The sequence below is a fragment of the Callionymus lyra genome, chromosome 17 (genome assembly GCF_982586985.1).
Source record: "Callionymus lyra chromosome 17, fCalLyr1.hap1.1, whole genome shotgun sequence".
Taxonomy (NCBI): domain Eukaryota; kingdom Metazoa; phylum Chordata; class Actinopteri; order Syngnathiformes; family Callionymidae; genus Callionymus; species Callionymus lyra.
In genome coordinates, this window is record NC_141834.1 from 8,408,687 (window position 1) to 8,431,471 (window position 22,785).

The 22,785-nt window shown below is 37.1% G+C and overlaps 1 protein-coding gene across 3 annotated transcripts in view; it reads right to left on the bottom strand.

Moving 5' to 3' along the window:
- The window catches only part of evlb (Enah/Vasp-like b), a 43,377-nt gene that overhangs the window by 1,345 nt on the left and 19,247 nt on the right, over positions 1–22,785 (bottom strand). For 2 of the 3 annotated variants that reach the window (XM_087813272.1, XM_087813270.1), the window contains exons 2-11: positions 10,893–11,061; positions 10,002–10,179; positions 4,719–4,785; positions 1,826–1,893; positions 1,519–1,766; positions 1,287–1,411; positions 1,069–1,108; positions 912–963; positions 144–201; positions 4–64 (exon numbers count right to left, since the gene is read on the bottom strand). In XM_087813272.1, coding sequence (XP_087669398.1) covers positions 4–64; positions 144–201; positions 912–963; positions 1,069–1,108; positions 1,287–1,411; positions 1,519–1,766; positions 1,826–1,893; positions 4,719–4,785; positions 10,002–10,179; positions 10,893–11,061 — 1,066 coding nt within the window. The remainder of the gene's footprint in view (positions 1–3; positions 65–143; positions 202–911; positions 964–1,068; positions 1,109–1,286; positions 1,412–1,518; positions 1,767–1,825; positions 1,894–4,718; positions 4,786–10,001; positions 10,180–10,892; positions 11,062–22,785) is intronic. The other variant, XM_087813271.1, reaches the window with a different exon arrangement.

The window sequence follows — 22,785 nt, forward strand, 5'->3', positions numbered from 1 at the left end:
TACCTGTTTCATCCGGTCCATGTCTAACGAGTCCGAGTCGTTGGTGCCCGCTGCAGGCCGGACCCTTGGTCGAGACAAAAAAACAGACATTTAAATAAAAACAAATACATTTATATATAAACTGAGCGGCTTCATGTTCTTACCTGGAGGCCACTGACCTCTCCGCTGAGTTTGCTCTGTCCCAAGCTTTTTTAACACCATCTAGGTGACGAACAAAGACATAAAACCTCTTTAAACTCTTACGTTACCTTCATTGTTCACAAAAATGTAGTCTATTTTAAAGATTTTTTACATAGTTTAAGCTGTAATTTATGACTTCTGTGCTGTCGTCTCTCCTCACAGGTGCTAAGACGACAAGTTTAGAGATCCTGATAAGATTCGAGGGTTCCTGTGGCAGAGGTTGCGACTAGATCTTTGGCTTTTTCCACCATTCTTTGTCTGTCCTGTAACCCGACACCCGATTTGGGAGTTACCTGAGCGGAACCAAGCCCGGGAGGATGTAGTTGAATTCACAGAAGGGCCACATTAATCTCTGAAAACTCACGTAGCTCATTATACATAAATATTTTTAAAAAAGTAACGAATATAAGGTTGGAAGTAAATGCAAACAATATCCATTAAAACACATGCACAAGTTATCAGAAAAAGATGAGTCACTATATGTGCTTTAAAATACATTTTAAGATAAGAAACGTAATAGAATTTTATTAAAAAACATAATGATAGCTCACTGTTATAACAACAGAAACATCAGAACGTTACAAAACCCCATTCGAGACATTCGAGAGTGTCACACCGACCTCATCATTGTCGGATGAATACGGAACAAACCGCCTCATAACCTTCACGCTATATATACCTATTCACGCCGCGCAACAATGGCTCTGATTCATGAACGTGTTGTGTCTCACCTGTGGAGTTCTGTCCCCCACGGTTGCCAGGTGACGGAGAGCTAGAATCATCCTGCGGAGCAGAGGGAAAAAAAACAGATTAAAATCTTCAATATCTTCTTTTATTTGGCATCATAATAACACAAACATATTTTTTAACGACTCATAAATTGCTTACATTTTGGCTGTCCTCCGGCCTCTCTGAAGCTGCTTTCCTTCTGGGAGCAAGAAGAAGCCTGAAGTGAGAACTAAACATCTCTACATGCTACAGTTTACTACACATGATGAAAAAAACAAAGAGTTCTGGACCACACATTGATTTGAGTCCCTCATAAGGGGAGGCCTATGTATCGACGCTTGGTGATGCTTTTTTTTCCCCACAGATATTGATCTGACCTTCTAGCTAGCAGCGCGTTCATCTCCTCCATCAGCCCCCCGCTGCCCCCGCTGCCCCCGCTGGTCCGGTTGGCATCATTTTTGGTGCTGGACGAGGTGGACGAGCTAGAGGAAGTGTCCTCAGGCTGGAGGGGGGGGACACAGAAACACACCTGTGAGTGAGGCAGCTTCTACTATAACACCCATAACAAGTGCTCAATGACGCCATCTAGTGGTCGATGTTTCGCCTTACTCTTTGAACGCGTCTCAGCTTGGCGCCGGCGATCATCGCGGCCAGTCCGGAGGGGGCGGGGGCCTCGTCGGCTGGATTACCCCCCATGGGCAGCGGCGGAGGAAGAGGAGGCTGGGGCGCCGCCACCGAGGGCGGCGGGGGTCCCGGAGGGGGTGGAGGAGGGGGCGGCCCACCGCACATGTTCATGGGAGGAGGTACTACAGGTGGGGCCACCGACAGGACGGCAGGGTGGCCTTGGAAAGGTGAACCTGGAGGGTTTCAGGTGTGTTTTAAAATCCACATTGAAAGGGTCTTCTTGGGGGTGTACCTGAGTTAGAGGACCGCCGCTCTCGCTCCATGTGCGCCTGCATCTGTTGCTGCTGCTCCATCATCTGTCTGGAGAGACGGAAAAAGTCAGGATACGTTTAAAATTGTCAAATATTTTTTGACAAATTATTATTTGGATGATGATTCTGGTGATGGTTAACGAATCCTGTGTTGTGTTTTGACAAGAATCTGGCGGTACAATCCTAATCACAACATATCGCGATACTGCAGTAACAAGTACATATTTCTAGTATTGTACGAGTACTTGACTTTGGAGTATTTACAGACCACATGACTCTTCATGAAGTCCCAACTGCTTTCATTTGTTTTGAAACCAAAACATTCCTAAACATCAGCTTTAAAAACTGCTGGAGTCAACTGTATCCTCTCGTCCTCAGTCAACACCGGGATCTTGCAGGATTTCATTGTTCTTTTAGCTACAGATGATTTAATAACTGCTGCTGTTTAGCGGCTGGGAATTTAATGAAAATTAAAAATAAACTATGATAAAAATATAATTAAACATACAGTGCTGTTGAATATCAAATTGATATTGTGGAAAAAAGCTGAAAAATAATTACAGTGGATCAATTTTTTTCTCCCATCCCTAGTGTGCAAAGCTGCTTCCTAATTCTCTCTGATGAGATGTTGGCTTTACGATAAAAAGCAGCTTTGATTGAGTAGCTTAGAGAATTGACACATTTCAAGATGTCGCCTTGTTGACGACCCCCAGAGGACAGAGCTGGCGTCGGTTCAAAACACTTTCAAAATCCATCCCCAACCCCGATAGAGGCAGCATATGTGTGCCACCACTCTAGAGACGTGGAAACAAACAGCGCTCGTGGACAGGAAGTGGAATTCTCCAGTCGTGTGTTAGTGGAGGAAATGTGCTGAGCCAGCAAAACCTCCTAGATTGCAGCGCAGCGGACACAGCAGGAGCCGAGGCGCCGAGCAACACTGCAGAGAGAGCTCGCTCAAATTAATTTAAATCCAACCTACAGCCCACAATCTCCCCTCACAATCACGGCTGTAATCCCACCCGTCAGATGTGGAGTTCAGCAGACATGGGAGCAGATTGAATTGTAGCTTCTAACTGCGTTTGTAAGTCCTGGCATTTGCTCTCCGGGTGAACGGAAAAGCGTAAATAAATGGAAAAATAACTTGTGAGGAGAAGAGAAATAAAGAGAAAGACACTTCCAGGTCGGATCCTCTGATCTATGTTCTAGCCAAATAACCAAAAAGATGTAAAAGGAGATTTCAATGAACCAATGTTAGGAATGCGACACAGAACAGATGATACAGTTTTGTTAGTGTTCTGAATATATATTTGGATCCAGGATGTTTTTGAAGGATTAATCACTTTCTGTCAGTTTAAGTGTGAGTTAACAATAATGTTATCTGCTGTTCAATTGAGCTCATTAACATCAAAGAAATCTCAAATAAAAATAAAAAAAGTGTAAAATTATATTAATTAAATTCAATTAAATTGACTGGTGTTATATATTTTATTTTTGTTCAGATAAAAAATTCCCAACAATTTTTCGATTTGATTTGTATCTTAAATTTTATTTAAAATCCTATTTTTAAGGAAGATCATTTATTTTTAGTTATGAAATAGGTATAATTGACATGCACAATGTTAAGTGATGACAGGAAATAGATAAAGCCTAACTCTCTGACATTAGTAAAACAAACATAGTCATAATCACACAAAATAACAAACTTAAGTCTGTTCCGTATTTCTGTTCAGTGAAATAGAAAAAAACGAGTGTTTACATACGAAAATGGTTAAATACATCTTTAAATACAGTATATAATTGGTATGATATGATTGTACGATCTATACAAAATGATTTTTGTTGTTTTTTATAAAACTTAAAAATGTACTGTAATATTAGATTAAAATGAATGAAAAGTAATTGAAATATATTAAATAATTTCTGATAGAATACATCTTTCAAAAATATCTTCTGACATTTAAACTCAGCTGTTGCAGAAACAGCCGACCACTCAAAATGTCACAGAAGGCGCCCGAAGCTTTCACAATAATTTGCTGTTTCATAACCATTTATCTGTCGCTCGGATTCCGTACGTCTGCAGACGACCAGAGTGGCGTGACGAGGCGGTCCAGAAGATCTCAGCAAATGCTCGGAGGACCGCCTGCTGCCGAGCTCTGAGTTCTTCAAGATCTGCCGGCGCTGCAGGACATCAGCGAAGAACACTCTCTAGTCGAGCAGGTTCATTCAAAGGTCGCTGCTTTTAGCTTGATTTTGAGTCACATCGTGAGTCTGCACTCAAGTATTAGAGTCCAGTAAACAAGTTTGTGAGCTATAAATGAAAACATATAAAAGCCTCTTAAAAGTTAGAGTCAAGGACAGATTGTGACTTATAGTTAAACTTACACAAATACTTCTTGAACAGTCGCAGTGAGTTTAGCAAATAAATCTCAAACTAATAGTTCTAAGCACACATAATAATAGTCTCTCACTGATTATATGTTTTCCTCACTGTTGGAAAAGTAATTTGGGAGTAGTCTTCGTACTATATACCGGTCACTGAAGGAGTGAACAGCTAACCCCGATCTTGAGCGATATTGACTCATTTAAGTTCGTGTTTGGTGGAAACCTTTATAATAACGTACATAATGGCTTGTAAAATTGAACGAAGATATAACAGGATTCAGACATACATGTAAACTCTGTGTTCTTCTCTCTCACTTGCAAGTAAAAGTGTGACTTTAAACCTGATTTATATTCTTTGTTCAAGTAAAAGTGTAAGGTCCTAACACGGACACACAACTTGACACTTCTTTTTTTCACAGTATCTTTTTTTCTGTTGTTGCTGATGGATGTTTTATTCGAAGAAAGACAGAATAGATTTTAATGTAGCCTCACCTCGCTCTCTGGACTTCAATCTCTTCCGAAGTGGGTCCGTTTTGGACTTGTCGCTGGACAGCTGGACCTGCAGAAACACAACAGTCCAAATTATTTTCACACTTAAAACACATTTTCAACCTTCTTGGGAGAAATAAGTTAATTAGAGAAAACCTCCAAAGAAATACAATTTAGGGATAGTTACTGTATTTGTGAGCCACAATCATGAACACACATGGACAACTTATTGCTACATTTCCACACACAATGTCATCGTGGAGGAAACCGATAAAGTTTCATCTAACATCTCACATAAGAAGGTACACAAACACAGTCAGATAGTGTTCCAACACGTCATGTGGACAAAGCTACAATCATTCCAAGAGAAGGTTCTGGTGAGAATTCTTTAAAAGAAACAAACACTTCATGTTTATCCAGAAATTTAAAAAAAGGATCATGTTTATTGTCAGAATGTTCTTTATAGTTACAAGAAGTGATTGAGTTCAGCTTTTATGTCTACAATATGTACGACTAAACATTGGCTAAGGGTGCCGAAAAAAAAAAGAAATCATCCAATGTACTTTTTTTGACTCTTAACCACAAACATTTAGATCTTATTGCAATTTCCTAGGTGAAGTGTTGCATTGTAAACATAAAAGTAAATGCGGTTTATGTAAATTATTGTATTGTAATAACACATATTAAAACAGTCATAAGCACATCTGATCTTTTTTTTTTTTATTCCTGGTTATGTTTAATTTAAATTGTGTTAGAACAAAAAAAGAAGCAAGAGCACAGCATATGTTTTGAAGATTACACACATTTTAGTGATCATTTTTGTACTGCTAAGATGTTTCTATTGTACATAAGAGCCAAGCCAAGTAGAGGTGGTCATAATGTTTTCCACACTATGGTGTAAGCAGCAAAAACATGCACAGAAAATAGCTAGCTTGCTAACAGTCACTTAATGAGTATTTATTAGTTAAAATAGTCAAATAAGTTTAAAATAGTCAAATAAGTTGACTCTAATAATGGCAGCAGATGCAGCAGCTCTCATAGAACATATGCTTCAAATGAAGACATCAGAGTCTCTGAGGGAAGAGTCGGCTGATGTGGGAACGTCTCCTCCCCTGACGCTGATATCGTACAAGCAACACACATCTTATATTGTAATCGCCGCGGCAACATGAGATCCGTGGATGAAGGGGGAGATAGAGAATATAATTAAGATGTGACGAGATGAAGATGAAAGCATGTCAGCCGGAGAGATTACACTGCAATCCTGGTGAATCATTGTGTTTTTCTCACACTCCCGCTCACTCATCTGCATTTTCCCTCCAGGTCACAGCGGAACATTTTAGATTAATGCTGCATTCCACTGTCGAGGAGGCTGTTTTTGAGTCTTCCTCCATTTAGTTTTGAGTTAAATTGGTCTTATATGGTCAATATACAAAGGTATTTAACTATTTAGATTAGATTCTAATTACATTATAAACTCATATGTACTCGTATCATTCTCTTTTGACTGTTTTTTATTAGTTATCTTTTGTATTTATCTAGTTATTATTATATATCTAAACATAAAAAAACATATATATCTGCTTTATCCTCAAGGTGAGCTCTGACATCAATATATTGTATTTGTGTGAAATATTCTTTATTATAATTTTTTTTAAAAATGAGACATGATCATTATTTATAGTTTAATAATTAGAGTTTACTGTTACTTTATATATGCGTCGATAAAGTTTTTCAATCCATTTTGAACATCACTTCGCATATCTGTTACTATAAATATTATAAACGCATTATTCAACTGTTTTATGAATATAATATATAAAGAATACATGTATATTATATTCATAATAATGTTTTTTTTGCCATATATAATAAAATGCATTTTTTTCTTTAAATTTATACATTTTATTAAATGATTTATTTTCTTTTTCATGTAATCATTATCAGATGCTTCATATTATTTAACATTTTATGTTTTTAGCCAGTTACTATATACTCATCATATCATTCTTCTAGTTCTTATTTAACCTGACACTAGTTTTCGAACTGTGAACGGACCGAGACGATCCTCTCCGGTGCTCACACCTCTGACGGCGGCGACTGTGTAACATGTTGACAGCGGACACCCGCGATCAGATAACAGCCAACATCAGAGAGCACAAGAAAAAAAAAGAGGACACATCTGCCGCCCATCTGATGCCGACACACACACTGTTTAACCCGGGACACACTCGGACAGATCCAGATTAACAAGAGCATAATCACAGTGTTAGTGGCTATTTTGGAAAATGTTAGTAAGTAATAGTTATTTGTAAAGCGACTTTCTGGACCAGGGTCACAAAGTGCTTCAACAATCAAAAACAATACACATTTAAAAATACATACAGATTAAAAAACTCTAAAGACGCATAAGACAAACACAAGAGTACCAAGAAAATTAGGAAAAAGCACAAATAAGAATGTTTTAAGATGTTTCTTGAAGGAGTCAGTAGATCTATCAAACACACAGGGAGATCGTTCCAAAGCTTATGAGCAACATGCGTGCACAAATAAAAAGTATGTTGAATAAAAAAAAATCTATATATCCTTTTTGATTTACTTCAAATAATAGTTACATGAAATTACCTTTTGTGGGTAATTTTTTTAATGCAGATTTAATGGAAATATATAAAGTAAATATTCATAAAGCATGTGTATTAGGTGGGTTCCGTTTGAGTGAAAGAAACTTATTTTCCCATAACTTTTATTCTTGAAAAAAGCAACATATTTTGTTACTTCAAGTCCAGACCAAAGAACTGTAGCTATTGTATTTAGCATCAGGCTAACTGTAGCTTCATAAAGCTGCGTGTTTCCACAAACCTAGCACAAATTTAACAAAGTAAATGCAGCTAAAATTGTCACACAGAACAATAACTAAATGTTTACGACAACTAAACAGTTGTAACAAAACTATATGTTTTGACCAATGTCCAAAAACAGGATCATCAAAGTAGCTAAATGCTAACTATCACAAGCTAATGCTAGCCTATAGGCTTCAATATCATAACTAACTCAGTGACAAAACTGTTTAAATTCTAAACTAAACATAAAAAGGTGTTAAATAAACATAGTAAAACATGGACCTACATGTCATGCCGAAGAAGAGGAAGCGACCGTAGCAGACGCAGAGACACTGACAGAACCATTCCGGGCTGACCATCTCTCACCTCCACCTGCTCTTCCCTCCATCACGACCTCACCTGTCAATCACCCCTTCCTGCACCTGACCGGGATCATCTGTCATCTTCTGGTAACACTAACTTCAGGCAGCAGCCAAACGTCTCCAGGATTATGTTTCTAAAGTTCTCAGTTTGACGGTGCATGAGATGAAGGATAACTACATTAAAATGGCTACAAAGTAATTATTCTTAAATTCTTTTTACATGTAGTTTTTCTAAGTAAAAGCGAAACAACATGGATCTTTAGGCGCTAAAAGCTTGACGTGATGAACATGTCAAACGAGGTCGACACATCAGGACACGTTTGTTTTTCTCATGACTAATACATGTGTTTGTGTCTTTTCACTGTGTCGACCCTCAAGTGTTTGTCTTCTGTTTTCGGCTCATGCTCGACATTTGGAGAAAAAAAAGGAAGTTCTCTCTGAAGATGTGTTCTCGGGGGAGATCTTCTTGTGACTCACTATCATTAAGAGGCTGTAGGGGGACAGAAGGGGGACAGAAGGGGGGAGACAAGTCTTTTTCTGCTGAAGATACTGCAGATACTCGTGATAACTCGTGTCACACTCCGGCTCTAAACTCCTAAGAGACATTGAAACGACATTTAATGTCTTCTCGCCCTCTAATTTAAGAAGTCTTCTCCCCAAAAGCTTTATTTAAAATGAAGCATTTAGGGATTTTCTGATCATGCCTTACAGTCCCCACGAGAGGGCGCTAAAGTTTAGAAAACAGTTGCTCTAAGACTGAGCTGTAAAATAAAAGCTGAGGAAGAAATATAAGAACCAATTGACTTACATTATACCACAATTTTGGGTTGAGTGGAAACCTTTATGTGATTATACACTACAAAACTGAACATGTAGAAATGTTTTTACTTTGTACTCTTTTTAATTATAATCAATTACTAGTTAATTCAAAAACCTTAATTCTTAAAAAAAAAGTATTGTTAATTTAGGCCGCTCTTTTTGTTGATTATTTTGTGCGTATTTTTGTGCCTTAAAATGTTGTAAATATTTTTCATATAGTTACAGTATATTCACATTAAAACAATATGAAATTATATAATATACAATGGAATTAGGTGTTTTACTTAAATACAATCAAAGTTAGACTTTCATTATCTTTAATTATAATTTGATACAGTGTTACTTTTGAAATAAAAAGAGAAAAAAAGATATTTAGGATCACTTTTATTATCTTTTAGCAAGTAAATTAAATTTCCTACACTTATGATGATCTAACAATTAAAATGCAGATTTATGGACAATACTTGCTGTTGATCTATACATATTTATACAGTATATACACACAGTATACAGAATATTGTTAGTTTTAGTTGTGTACATAAAAAAAATGTTAATTTACATTGTATTACTTATGCATCACAGGTTACAAATTATTCTTAGTTTTATTACAGTAATAATTAAATACCTAAATATATTCAGGTGTTTATTTGTAATACTTGCCATTAATTATATGTATTATGACAATATTTGACTTACTTTTACTTACAAGACACATTGAAGAAAATGCAAAAATATGCAGTATTTAAAAAAATAAATGAACCCAGAGTTTATAAATAACAGTGATAAATTCATCTCTCCTCTGGTCTGAAGCCTCAGAGTCGTCCCAGGAGAAGAGAAAGTGACTCTGGACAGCGAGAAGGAAGCGAGTTGCTCCTCGTGGCTCCATTAGTGGCCTCCTGCTGCACTTTCAATTCATTATTGATTCACAATCTCTTCTGATGTGTCTATATTTAGACGCCGCAGCGTTAACAAACCACTCTTTCTTGCTCAAAGAACTCGCAATGTTAAAAGCAAATTTTTCTCTTTGAATTGAAAATGCGGAGGGCGGAACATTTTCTCCGCCGTCTGACGCGACCTATAAAGAAGGTAGAAGGGCTGGCGCTTCAGAACCACCGTGAAACAAGCGGGTCATTAAACAGAAAACGAGGCTCTAAAGAAGCTGAGGAAGGAAGTGCTCCCTGCAGTGGAGACCACAACACAAGGAGCATCAAAACGCTGAGTCGGTCGTATTTACACCTCTGAGCGAGTGAGATGTAATAACGCACCTCCGTCCTGAGCGCTGAGCACGTTGAGGGCGAAGAGCATGGCGTTGGAGAAGGTGGTCGCCTCCTCCTTGCTGGCGAAGTTGAGGCCATAGACCTGCCTGGCATCTCTCCACTGGTGGAAGGTCGGCGTGGCCTGGTTGTACTTGAGACCCTTCACTATGGAGTAGTTAATCACCACCTGGGAAGAAGAACAAGTCGTTTTTTTTAGATCAGAGAAACACATTTCTACATCATTCTTTTGATTAAATATTGGAGTTAGTTGAAAAAAAAGAGGGTGAAAATGTTCACGCTAATTTTACTAACAGGAAATACACAATTCTGCTAAAAAGTGTGGTAAAAATGATTAATATTAATTACAATAAGTGAAATAATTGTACATTCAACAATAAAAATCAACGTTTTATATAATAAACCACTTAACATTTGCCGTTTTTTACACAGTTTCTATAGAGTTCTCTGAAGCATGGGGGGGCTTGATTTCTCCACCACTCCAATATTTTAAACAAGAAAATGGTAGATAATTGTGTTGGTTTTTATATCCCAACACATACATGTTCCTGAAAATCCTTTTGACCCACATATTGATGGAAAATAGAAACGTGCATCCGACAAACTCAAAGCCCGGGGGCCGAATTGGGACGGCCAAGTCATTTTCTGTGGCCCGCAGGATAATGAATGTTCATATTGATATTGTGAACTGTAAAGATGGTAGTGCTTAATCGACAAGAACAATTACACAGATATTGTTCCATTTTGTGCTCTTGTATGATTGAGTTTGAGGCCCCTGATATTGACATGGTCACAAACAGAGAGTCAGGGCGACAAGTAAATCTTTTGGTTTTAGATATCTTGTATATTTCAGTAAATATAGTTTAGCAATTTCAATCTTACTTGCTGGTCCTGCAGTTTGACGCCCACCACTCGGAAGGTGTTGTTGGCAGTGTTGTGGTAGATGTTGATGCGGCTGAATCCCTGCTGTCCAGGCTTGATGGGAACCCATTTTTTACTGGTGTCGTCGTAGACCATGACTGAGGCTCGCGCCTGGCAGATGCTTTGCTCGCTGTCATGGGAAGAAACGACACTATTAGTCGGAGAACAGGAAACACATCAAAGGTTGTGATCTGACAATATATGTCTTCGTGTGTTAGTGGTGGGAAGAGGAAGTTTCATGATACAATATGATGCAGTACCTCATTATCAAAGGCAAAATATATACTATACTATAAAAAGATACTGCTATTAATGGGCTGATGATGGCAATCTTAGTGCCATTTATCAGGCTTTGAAAAGATACTGTTTCATGAAGCTTCATCAACCCATCACTAAAAATGACTCTTTAGTCTTTTTAAATTAAAAGTTTCGACTACTGAGCTCTAGAAAATCATAACAATGGATCGTGAAGCCTCATCAGCTGTTTTAATGAAACCTCAACACATCAGTCGTAACCATCAACATAAACATGACAGAATTTCAATAAATAGGATTGAAGACAAAAAACGTTTTGGTTATACACCACATGTGCCAACTTCAAGTCAAGGGGCCAAATCTGGTCCACCAGGTGTTTTAATGTGGCCTGTATCAAGAGCTTCAAATACATTTATATGTCTTAAGTAAAAGAGCTAAAATAAAGATTTTAAACGGCAACAAAAGCTATTAATATTGCGATGAGTGTTCAAGTTTTGTTGGCGGCGATTGCAAAACTAATCCAAAATATGAAAATATAATGGACGTTTGTACTTCAAGGAAAGTACAAATACAATAGTCAAATTGAATGTTCAATAAATACGTTTTTGTCAGGCCCTTACCGTGAATATTATTACACTTTCTATGACTGATTTTGACACGACTGACCAGTGACAGCTGATGAGGTATCATGATACAGTCTTCATGTTGAAAGGCCTCTAGATGGCGCTCTAAATTTGAAAATTACACCAGATACCATTGAATTAGTAGATTAGAACCATTATTATAAGTAAGTACGTAAGTAAGTAAAGGTTAGTGGTAAAGCGCCTTTCTAAACCAGGGTCAAAGCAGAGAGTGCCATCTAGTGGCCTTTCATAATGAAAACAATGTATTATTTTAATTGAAATTGTCGCTGAAAGGCTCCACAGACTATCGTCTTCACTACACAGATGTTTCATGAAGCTTCATCGACCCATCACTGAGTGTATTGTTAATAAAACAACAATACACTTAAATACTGTGTTGATATTCAACAGCACTGTATCGAGTTACTTTTTTTTGGTGCTTTTAAATCATCTGTTTCATGAAGCCTCATCAACTCATCACTGAGTGTATTGTCAATAAAACAAAAATACACTTAACTACTGTGTTGATATTCAACAGCACTGTATCAAGTTACTTTTTTTGGTGCTTTTAAATCATCTGTTTCATGAAGCCTCATCAACTCATCACTGCCCATCAACATAAGAAATACTGTCCACATAAATTAAATTACTATTTATCTCATTATGAAAGATTAAAAGCAGGTGACTTGTTTTTTTTTTTTCTGATGTTTTTCTGGATGTTATTTGGAAAAAAACAAGTTTCCACTTCTAATCCAGTGTTACACTAACAGTCTAATCCAAAAGTAATCAAGCGCCTCTTCAGCATATGTTGATGTTTTTGGAGTCGCTCACGTCTGCACCGGCGTCACGTGACGGCTCTCGACGGTCACATGACGCGCTCCATCATTACGAGTGTTTAGCAGACAAAAGCCACATGCTGAATCACTGCACGGCGGAACACGGAGCAAATCTGGGGGAATTACATGCGGAATAATGGAAGAACACAAGAGGAGGATCAGCGAAACAATTTTGACTTGCAAATGAGATTAACGAGAAGAGTCCCATCTGGGTCTGCGCTGGGCCTGCCAAGCTAAACTGAGTGGATCAACCCCCGAGGCCCGATTGAAAGAGCTGCGTCAGAAGAGAAAGCGGGGGAAAGTGTGGGCTTGCAAAATAGCATGTGAAGAAGTGCTTCACACATGAGGAGAGGGAATTATGTCAATGCTGCAGTGTCAACACTTGTGCGTCGGTGTGTTTGCAGAGCAATTTGATATCATCCTTACACTGTCATGATCAGCTCGCAACGTTCTTGACGACACAACTTGGCATCGTTTTTACTGGACTACATTTTAAATAATAAGGTCGATGTGTTCATTAAAAACATGTTTTTGCAAGTTAATGGCTCAAACTCATTTTGCTTTTATGATCATATTACTTATTTTTCTTGATATTTACAATGCTTTTTTATTTTCCCCTTTGAATTATATTAACAATTAAATGTTTTAGATTAGGTTTAATGAAATATAATATAGTTATTCTCACTTAGTTATTCATCTGTGTGTTTTTTTCGATGTTAAGCTCCGGTCTTTATATTTATTTAATAATTCAACATTTAAACACATTTTATTATCTATTCGACCATTTTGCAGTTCAAGTTTCACACTCTATCCATATAATTCTAAATAAATTTTTACATATGTTTACATCCGCTTGTATCACAGATTTTTTTAAAGGTATTTTTATTATTATTGTAACATATTAGGCACAAGGGAATGAGTCAGACTGGTCAGTATTGACGGAAGACGATTAGCTCAAAACAAAGTAGCATCAATGGTTCAACATTAAGTTACATTTAGTTACATTTAGTTTGCTCTTAAGCGCTAATAAATAAAGAGAAAGAGGTTCACTAACACAGAGACAGTAAAACATAAAACTCCTCGACATGTTAAAGGAAGAGCGAAAGCGGTAAAACATGGGAATGATATAAGAGTTAAAAAAAACGAAATAAATATATGCTTTCTAGTTCTTTGAATAAAACAATCTCATCAATTGATTTGAGAATTGACGTTATTCTAAATGAGAAATTCCATATTTTGTTTCGAACAGTGAAAGAGAGGGATGTTTGACTCTGAATGGCCAAACATTTTAGGTCAAATATTGGATTTCTGTGCCAGTTTTGCTCTTCATTTCAGTCCTGGCACCAACAAATGTAGCTTATAAACAACAAACATGTTTTTCTTTCAAACACTAAATTGTAGGTGCAAGTTCAGACCATAATCTTGTCTCCAGGCTCTGGACTGGACGACCAAGCCAGCATGGGAAAGACACAACTATTTAAACTCACGCCTGTGGCCAAAATCCAGAAGTGAGATGCCAGTGGAAACCAATGTTCCTGGAAGAAACCCATGGAAGAACCAGGGGGAAGAACGACAGCTGAATAATACCTCCTGCCAGTAAAATACATTAGATTCGCCTATTTTGTTTTGGAAAAAGAAATATGGCAAGATTGGAACTAAGAAATGAATGAATAAATGAATTAAATTAACCAAGTTTGAAGAGCTGGACTAACTAATATTGACAAGATAATACAATGCTTGGTTTACACCAGTAGAAAACAGATATTTCTGCTAGTTTCTGTTTGATATTTCAATTCATTTTGGCCATAATTTATACGAAAATGTTGGTTATATCACGGAAAATAATTATTCATTGATGTTTTTCTGCGTAACCCGAGAGAACGCTAGGAACTAAAATGTCAGTCAAAGTATGAAATGAAGGTAACATTTCCTTTAAAAGTCGGGGGAAATGAAAACGCGACTTAAACCCCTGTTTCCTAATCCTAAAAACATAGAATTGAAAAAAAGCAATTCCTCGTTCCTCTTTCACACTTCACACTCACATCAGCATTCATTGAAGCTTTTATGAACGCACACTTGAAATGTGCCCGAGCACTAGCGGGAAGCAACGATGTGTTTAATTTATTTATTTTGACTTGTAGACATGGTTAAATTTTAAAGGCAGAGAACCAGCTGAATATGGCATCAGAGTCCCTGAAGCATGAATAAATGAGAGGCTGGTGCTAAAAGTAACTCGAGGAAGAACCAGACGAGGCAGTGAGAAGAAGGAAAAAGCAACACAACACATACTCCGGATGACAGTAATGGGGCAAAAGTCATACTCGCACTTTAACTCCTACAGAATAATGTGATTGTAGCAAACCTGTAGTTTGGATCCGTTCACGTCACCCTTGTCAAGAAATGAACAATCTCTCATGAATTAATCACTCGCTTCTGAATTTGACTTCGTCCTCAAGACGAGGACAAGGACATGGACTCGCCCTGTTCCTGCCCGTCATCCTCACAAGAGTCAAAGTGACAGGGACAGACAGAAGATTCTGCTTAGGTTTCGTCCTCCAGTCACATCGTAGGAAACGTCCAATCAAAGCGATGTGGAGAGAACAAGTCGAAGCTTTTGCCTCCGATCTCGTCACAATGGGAGACTCGGGCGTTCATTTAGGAATCGCACGACAAATGATCAAAGATGGTTCCTCTGATGCTTACAGTTTTAAAGTAAAAAACTAAATAAAAATAAAACTATCATCTGTGAAGACTACTATCCACAGCAGCCGTTTTACTCTACAAAGCAAGAATCTAGATAACAGAAAGGCTAGGTAACAGGAAGATGTTATCAAAGCCCTCTGATTTACTGTTAAAAGATGTAAAAATTTGCTAGTTAAATATATATATACATGAACACAAATATGTCTCACTGATTGAAAGGGTTTTCATTGTGTCTTTTGCAAACAAACTGCTTCTGAATCCGGACTCATGAAGGGAGAAACGACGAAGTACAAGGGCTGAAGATGAAAATGCTTGAGGGAATAATGATTTTGTAAAAGTAAAATAGAACCAAGAGGAGTCAGAAACAAACACAGGCCGGATCTGATTCAAAATAGAGTATTTATATATGTTGTCTTGTCCAATGGAAAGAACTAAAATGAGTGTAAGCAAGAGCTTTTTATTTATTTATAAGAGTTGACATGACATGATGAAAACATGTATGGACTAACAAAGTCAAAAATGTATCACATACAAGGAAACACGCAAATTATTGATAAGAGAAATGTGGGTCAAACTTCCAGAGATTTTTTGTGTTTTATTTTGAAAAAACTCTCGTGAAGAAAACACATAGGAAAAACAAAGTAAAAACAAATTAAAACAAAAACTTAAATATAAATATATACCTAAATTAAAATCAAATCAAATTAAGAAAAAGTTAAACCATAAGGTGGGTGGACACAGTCATATGATGATTGAGAGAGGATAAAATAAAAATAAAAAAGATATATGCTACGACAATATTAGTTTTAAAGTTCTAAGAGAAATTATGAAATTTAAACCATTTTCGTAAAAGAAAAACCTTTCCTGTGTTACCCCTCTTTGTATGCTTAATTTTTGTTAATTCATAAATTGACTTTTTTCTGTCCAAGTTGATGATATAAGAGCTTTTATTTTGAAATTCTGAATGAGATCACCCGTAAGATTTCGACGTTTCCATTTGGGTCACTACTCGATTTCTCTTCATCAATGTGTAACGTGCGTCACATGATCAATGGAAGAAAAAGAGTCAAAACATATTTAGCCTTAAAAGTATTTCTAAACAACACATTTTACTCTTTAAAAAGACACAAATGTTTGTATCTGTAGAAACATGGTGAAAGAAGTACTATTTATCCCTATCATAATACGTCAGTTGAAGATGTTCTACATTAAAAAATAAACCTTACACCACCTGCATCTTAAGTGTCCCAGGCTGCCTGCATGTAAAACCTCGTTTATTTTTATGGGTGTTTGTCAGTGAACTTAAGAGAATTTGTCAACATGTCCACCAGCATTTACATCAGCGAGGGTCTGTGTGGAAAAACAGATGCATTATTCATCTCCTTTGCTGCATTTATAAATAGTTATTGAGGGGAAAAAAGGCATTTACTTGAGAGTTTTTTTTCTTTTTCTACATTAGTCGCATTCCAAGGTAAAAATATTCACCACATTAAAAAGATTAGCGATGAAAATAATTGAATCTCAATGTACTTGAGCACAGTCTTGAGTAACAGAAAATAGAATGTAACAACCATTTAGTAGATTAAGTAGCATCAACTTTCTGAACATATATGAAAGGCAGAACTAAAATCGGTCACAGGTCAGGAGCAATACAAGGTAGAAACATGAAACCTCTTGTCGCTTCTTTGTCAGACAAAACATCTGTATTTATTTACCGTTGTCATGTCAGTTACTTGTGTTCATATTCTCTGGCGGGTAGTCCAGACAAAGTTACATAACATCGTCAAAACAATACCTGAAGAGATCTACAACACTATATTTATATTTATACTTACTAAGACATTTGTATTTGTTCAGGCTTTTCCTTGATTTCCTGGAACTCCTGTGTTGTTCTCAGTTTTATCTTGAGCTTTAAAGTATATATTTTAGTGAGTATTGTTTTGATTGTTTAAGAGGTTTGTGACCCTGGTCTGGAAAAGCGCTATATAAATACAAATTACTTACTTACTTACTTACAACACAAGTCCAACTTTAACCATATAATTATATACAATTATTTCAGTGTTTTTTATGTCGGTGTTGCCTTCCTTTTGCCCTCACTATGATGAGTGCTGATGCCTTTCTTGGCCTGGTGGCCCTAGTGAAAGATATCTTGATCTCAATGCGTCTTTTCACCTGTTTAAATAAAGGTTAAATCAAATAAATGGTGCTACTTTAGCGTCTTACAAGTCATATTTTGAGTTGTGAATGAGCTAAAAGAGCAAGATTATTATGTTAAATTAAAAAATACAATTCTTAAGACATAAAAATGAATAACTAATTCTATCATTAAACAATAATAATTTTAGTTATTTGAATTTATGCCATTAAAAGTCCGTTTTTTGGGGGGGAATTTTTGCTTGTCGTGGCTTTTCTTCTTTCGCAAAGCATTGATGTGTGTTTACGATTATTGTTTACTAGCAAAGAGAAGGAAATATTGTTTTGAAAAAAGTATTTTAAATGACAATTGTGAGCACAAGGGTCAGGTAAGTATGACACATTTTATAAAGCGGGCGTCAATGCTGCTCCATCAACTGTACAAAACTATTTTTTTTAATTTTAACCTTCAACAATTAAGAACCATCATGTAGGCGCTTCTCATTTATTCTTTTGGGGTGTATTCATGATGTGCTGTGAACACCTTTCATCCTCCTCTAGCTGCTGACAGTGTGTTTACTCGTGAGTCCCTGTCGACCTTGTCCACTAATCTGTGTTGTCTCACGGCCTCGTGCTCGCCTCAGTGTATCCACTCGCACCAGCCTGCAGACATCACAGCATCAAAGCTACTCCTCTGCTCCACTTTCCCAGGCCTCCGACGCTCAAGGCGACGGTGCGCTAACAAGCCAGTGTCTGCCTAAAATAGAAACATCACTGCGGGAGGAAAATAATTTGCATTCGCTCGCACTGCAGATCAATGGCTCAGTGTTTCAGTTGAGGAATGTGAAGACTTCCAGAGTCGGTGTTTATGAATACGCTCTCACTGCCATTGATTGTTTTGCCACAGAATCAATTGACTGGGATTTAATCAACTGTGGGTTTTTTTCCAGACTGTGAGCCGCAACTTTGTGCCTTCAGGTGGCGCTCTAGAGAGCGAGGCAGACAGGTCGGAAGAGATGAAGGAGATGGTTCAGTGATAGAGATGCTGAAGGAATCGATGAATCGATTCTGAGACGACAGCTTAAAGGTCAAGTGATGAGTTGATTTAAGTGTGTCTTAAATAGATGTTGGACTCTATTGTATCATCAGTATGTGTCTGTTTGTACAAAACTCTCTTTTCATTAAAATATTTACATTAGAATATGTGCTTAAGCCCACTGAAATCTTGTTTACCATAACCACGCTCACACTACTGTGATTGGTCAAACATCAAGATTTGTCACCTTGCGTCAGGAATGCATGAGGCTGGTCATTTACAATTTTTTTTTTTTTTATCTAACCGTGTTACTGCTGTGTTAGAGGCACTTATTGGAAAAAGCATTTACTTAATAAAAAATAAAAAACACATTTCTGTGTGAATATCTAATGTTACAATGTGGCATCTTTTATTCTAACTCCATGAAGCAAGACTGTATCACCACATTGAAAGCAGGGAAAACAGCAGTGATGCTCATTATTGGCTCTGAACGACTCTAAATTGAATTGGTGGATTAGCAGGAGCAACAACAGTTTTAAGTGAAAGTCACTCGTGTCTCCTTCAGGTCTCTTTGTCATCCTCAAGTTGTTTTCACAATCCAATAAGGCTAAAGTGAGACCAATTAGCTGCTCCGACTCACTACTCTTTGTGTCGAGCGTTTCCCTCAGATGCTCCCAGAGTAGCTGCCAAATCCAATAAGTTGGCAGATGCTACAATCACCAGCACAACTTGTTTGTCTTTACGCTTAAATCCCTCACAGAAAAAAAAGAAGCTTCTACTGTTCCTGACAGAAGCAAAAGAGGCAAAAACAATCCCGGCGAAGGACAATGAAACTGCTTGTGAATGCTGTGTGTGTGTGAGGCCATCAACTGAATGAAACATCAAAGCCGCAGAAGCCAAACTGACAGCTTTAAAAGAGCGCCAGGGCTGAGCGACATTAGCATTGAGCCGGAGCTAAACCACAGCTTTATTAGAAAATGGAATAAGTTGTACTAAACCGTCAGAGTGCTGCACGGCCAGCTGGCATAATGAGAAGCCACTTTGGGTAAATGACATAAATATGAGCTCCCAGTTTAAAGATGAAACAGGCGAGAGTGTAGCTGCAACTGCTGCTGGATGCGAGACATTATTGCTCTTTAAAAACTCTTCCTGCAGCTACTTTTTGAGTAAGAATCGAGGATGAAAAAATGCTAAATAAAAATGGGAGCCAAAACACTCAAGGGAGGAAACATGCACATTTATAAGTAACAGGATGAACTGTTTGTTTCTTCATCTCAGGAATAAATGTGGTTTGAATCAGCAACAGAAAATCCTGTCTCTTAAAAAAAAGGGACAATTTCAAATGTTTCAAAGGCATGTTATTCTTTATTAGTATAAACTAGAGATGGGTAGCAGACTTGTTAAGAATATGACGATACGATATGTATCACGACACAGAGGAACTGATTTGATATATTGCAATACTGTAGAAACAAGGATATATTTGTAGTATTGTCAAGTACTTGACTCTGGTGTTGCAGAATTTGCAGACCACATGACTCTTGTCGAAGTCATAACCGCTTTAATTTGTTTTTTAACCAAATTATGTCCAAACATTAGCTTTAAAAGCTGCTGGAGTTTAATGTATCCTCTCGTCCTCAGTTGTCTTGGAGGATTTCATTGTTCCTCTAGCTGCAGATAGATTTAATGACTGCTGCCACCTAGAGGCCAGTTGTTTGATTGCGAATTTCGAATATTTGGATGTTAATTGCAAATACAGAAATCGAATTATTTTATTTTAGAGACTCTTATATAAGCCATAAATAAACAAAAAAATCTGATCAAATAGAAAATGTATAAATATAATAATAATGTAATATATTAATTGATACTGTGCTTTTCAATCGATACAGTATGGTGAAAAGTATTGCGGTATTTAGGTGTTTTGATATTTTCCTACTAAAAGTGCCGTCTATTGGCCTTTCAAAATAAGACAAGGTTCATTATACAGTGTCTTCAATATGTTTTGTGAGGCATCAACACATCATTATTAAACATTTCTACTTTGATTTTGTTTTTAGTTCTAAGGTCTCAAGACTAATCTTAACTAAAGGAGAAAAACACTTAATCCTTGCTTTGGCGAAGTGCGTCCACCGACGTGAAAGAGTGGATCGGTTTAATGGTCTGTGGCGACAGTGGTGACTCAGTACCAGCGACTTTAGTCAGACATGACACAGCAGAAAAGATCTCTGGAGTGTTAAATCTTTTTCACTGCCCCAATTTGTGCCGGCTATGGTGGAAGAAAAGCAGCGACACGGCTCCAGGGATGTGTCCTTCCACGAGAATACAGTCTGATCTACTGGTTTGTAGCAAAGTAGTCACAGTGTTGGTGTGTCACAAGTTCGACCACCTCGAGCCACGAGTTGGCTTTTGGACAGTTTACTAAAGACAATGATGGGGGGAAAAAAATGGTACTTCTTTTCTCATCTTTCAGTTGAGATTTGTGTCCTACATGGCTAAAGATACTTCCAAGAAGCTTACATTTAAAGCCCCAATACGTAAGATTTAAAATATTGTTTCTTAGTCCAGTGAAACTGCTGAAAATGTGGCTTCTATATTTTATATCCTAGTAACTCTTCAAAGGTTTCTCAGTAATTCAGACGAAAACACTGTCTCTGACCCACTGCTGTAAAGAAGTTTGGTCACATGACACACATAAACTCGATTTATTGAAAAACTAAAATAAGATAATGTCATTACTGATTTAATATTTCTGTTTTACAACGTTTTAGGGGGTTTTAACATTATTACATGTTAAATTTGAAACCGATACTATTGACGAATACAATAATATATAATACAATAAGATGGAAAAAACAGCCTCAAAGTTAATGAGAAATATTTTTATTAAAAATAAAAATGTAAAAAATAACGTCTGTTATAACATGTAACAATTAACAGAACTACTTAAATATTTATTAAAAAGTGCAAAATTAAACTGCAAGTATGATAATTCTTGTCTGCGGTAGTGCACAAATAAACAAAAAAACAATTAGAACAACATTTTGAAGTAGTTGGTTGTGCACATCTGAATATTAGGCAAACATGCCTGATAAAAATAAATTAAGTATTGGATATATACACACATAAAAATGAACTAAATTAAAGGGCGGGTGGTATCGATACTAGTAATAATGTAGTGTTGTTTAGAATAGTAATCTCACTACTAGGTAGAAACCTCAAAGACAAATATATCCTGATGAGTGAAAACATTTAGTAAAGTAAAAATTATTTTAAAAAAAGCCCAAAAAATGTGAAGATAAATATGTGACTAAGATGTAAGTAAAAGAAAGTAATGTGTCAATAAAGTTTATGGATGAAATCATTATAATACATAACAGATTGAAGTGAATTATGAACCGTAAACTAAAATGGCTTTAAATTAAAAATAAATATTTAAATAAAAAGGAATCATAGAATACTACTAACGATGAACATTAAAGCATGTAAATTTCATTCCCTGAACAGTGACCATAAAACCACTTGTATAGAGGATTTAAAAAATAAACCGACGTTTTAAACATTTTTAAACGTCATCATTAGCGACTGTATTCAAACGAGGGTCTTTAAACTGGTGAATAATTTGGACGCTTGATGTTCAGATTTCAACTGATCTTTATATGCATCAACACAGTAGAGCTCACAGAGAGACACACACACACACACACACACACACACACACACACACACACACACACACACACACACACACACACACAGGGAGTGAGGGAGAGTTGTAAGACCACGCAAGAGCAGGCTAATCGGTTGGCATGACAACTGGCGTGGAATATTCACTTGGCCTAGAAAATATGGCCGTGAAGAAAAGATGAATGAATGTAAAGATATAAATAAAAACCCCAGCATCACGAGACAGTCTGCTCTTCAATTACACGCCATAATCACTGGGATACGAGCGTGACGTGACGTAACTTGAGGTTCCATACGTTGCACGAGAAACGCTGCCTTGAAGGCAAGACGCTGCAGACCGTAAAGTATATAGACCGTTAGCTGAATCCACTTCGCTTGTGTCTTTGCTTCAGGGATTATTGTATGTTTTTCTCACGCCCGGAGTGGAAGAGAGGTAGAGTCGCCCGACGTGTTGACATCTTAAAATATATGCTGGGATTCAAGCCGCGAGCCTGTGAAGTGGAAGAAGCTTTTCTCTACCACTGCGACAGGCGAGCGCATAAAGCATTTAAGAGTTTCCCTGAGATTGTGCGGAGTAA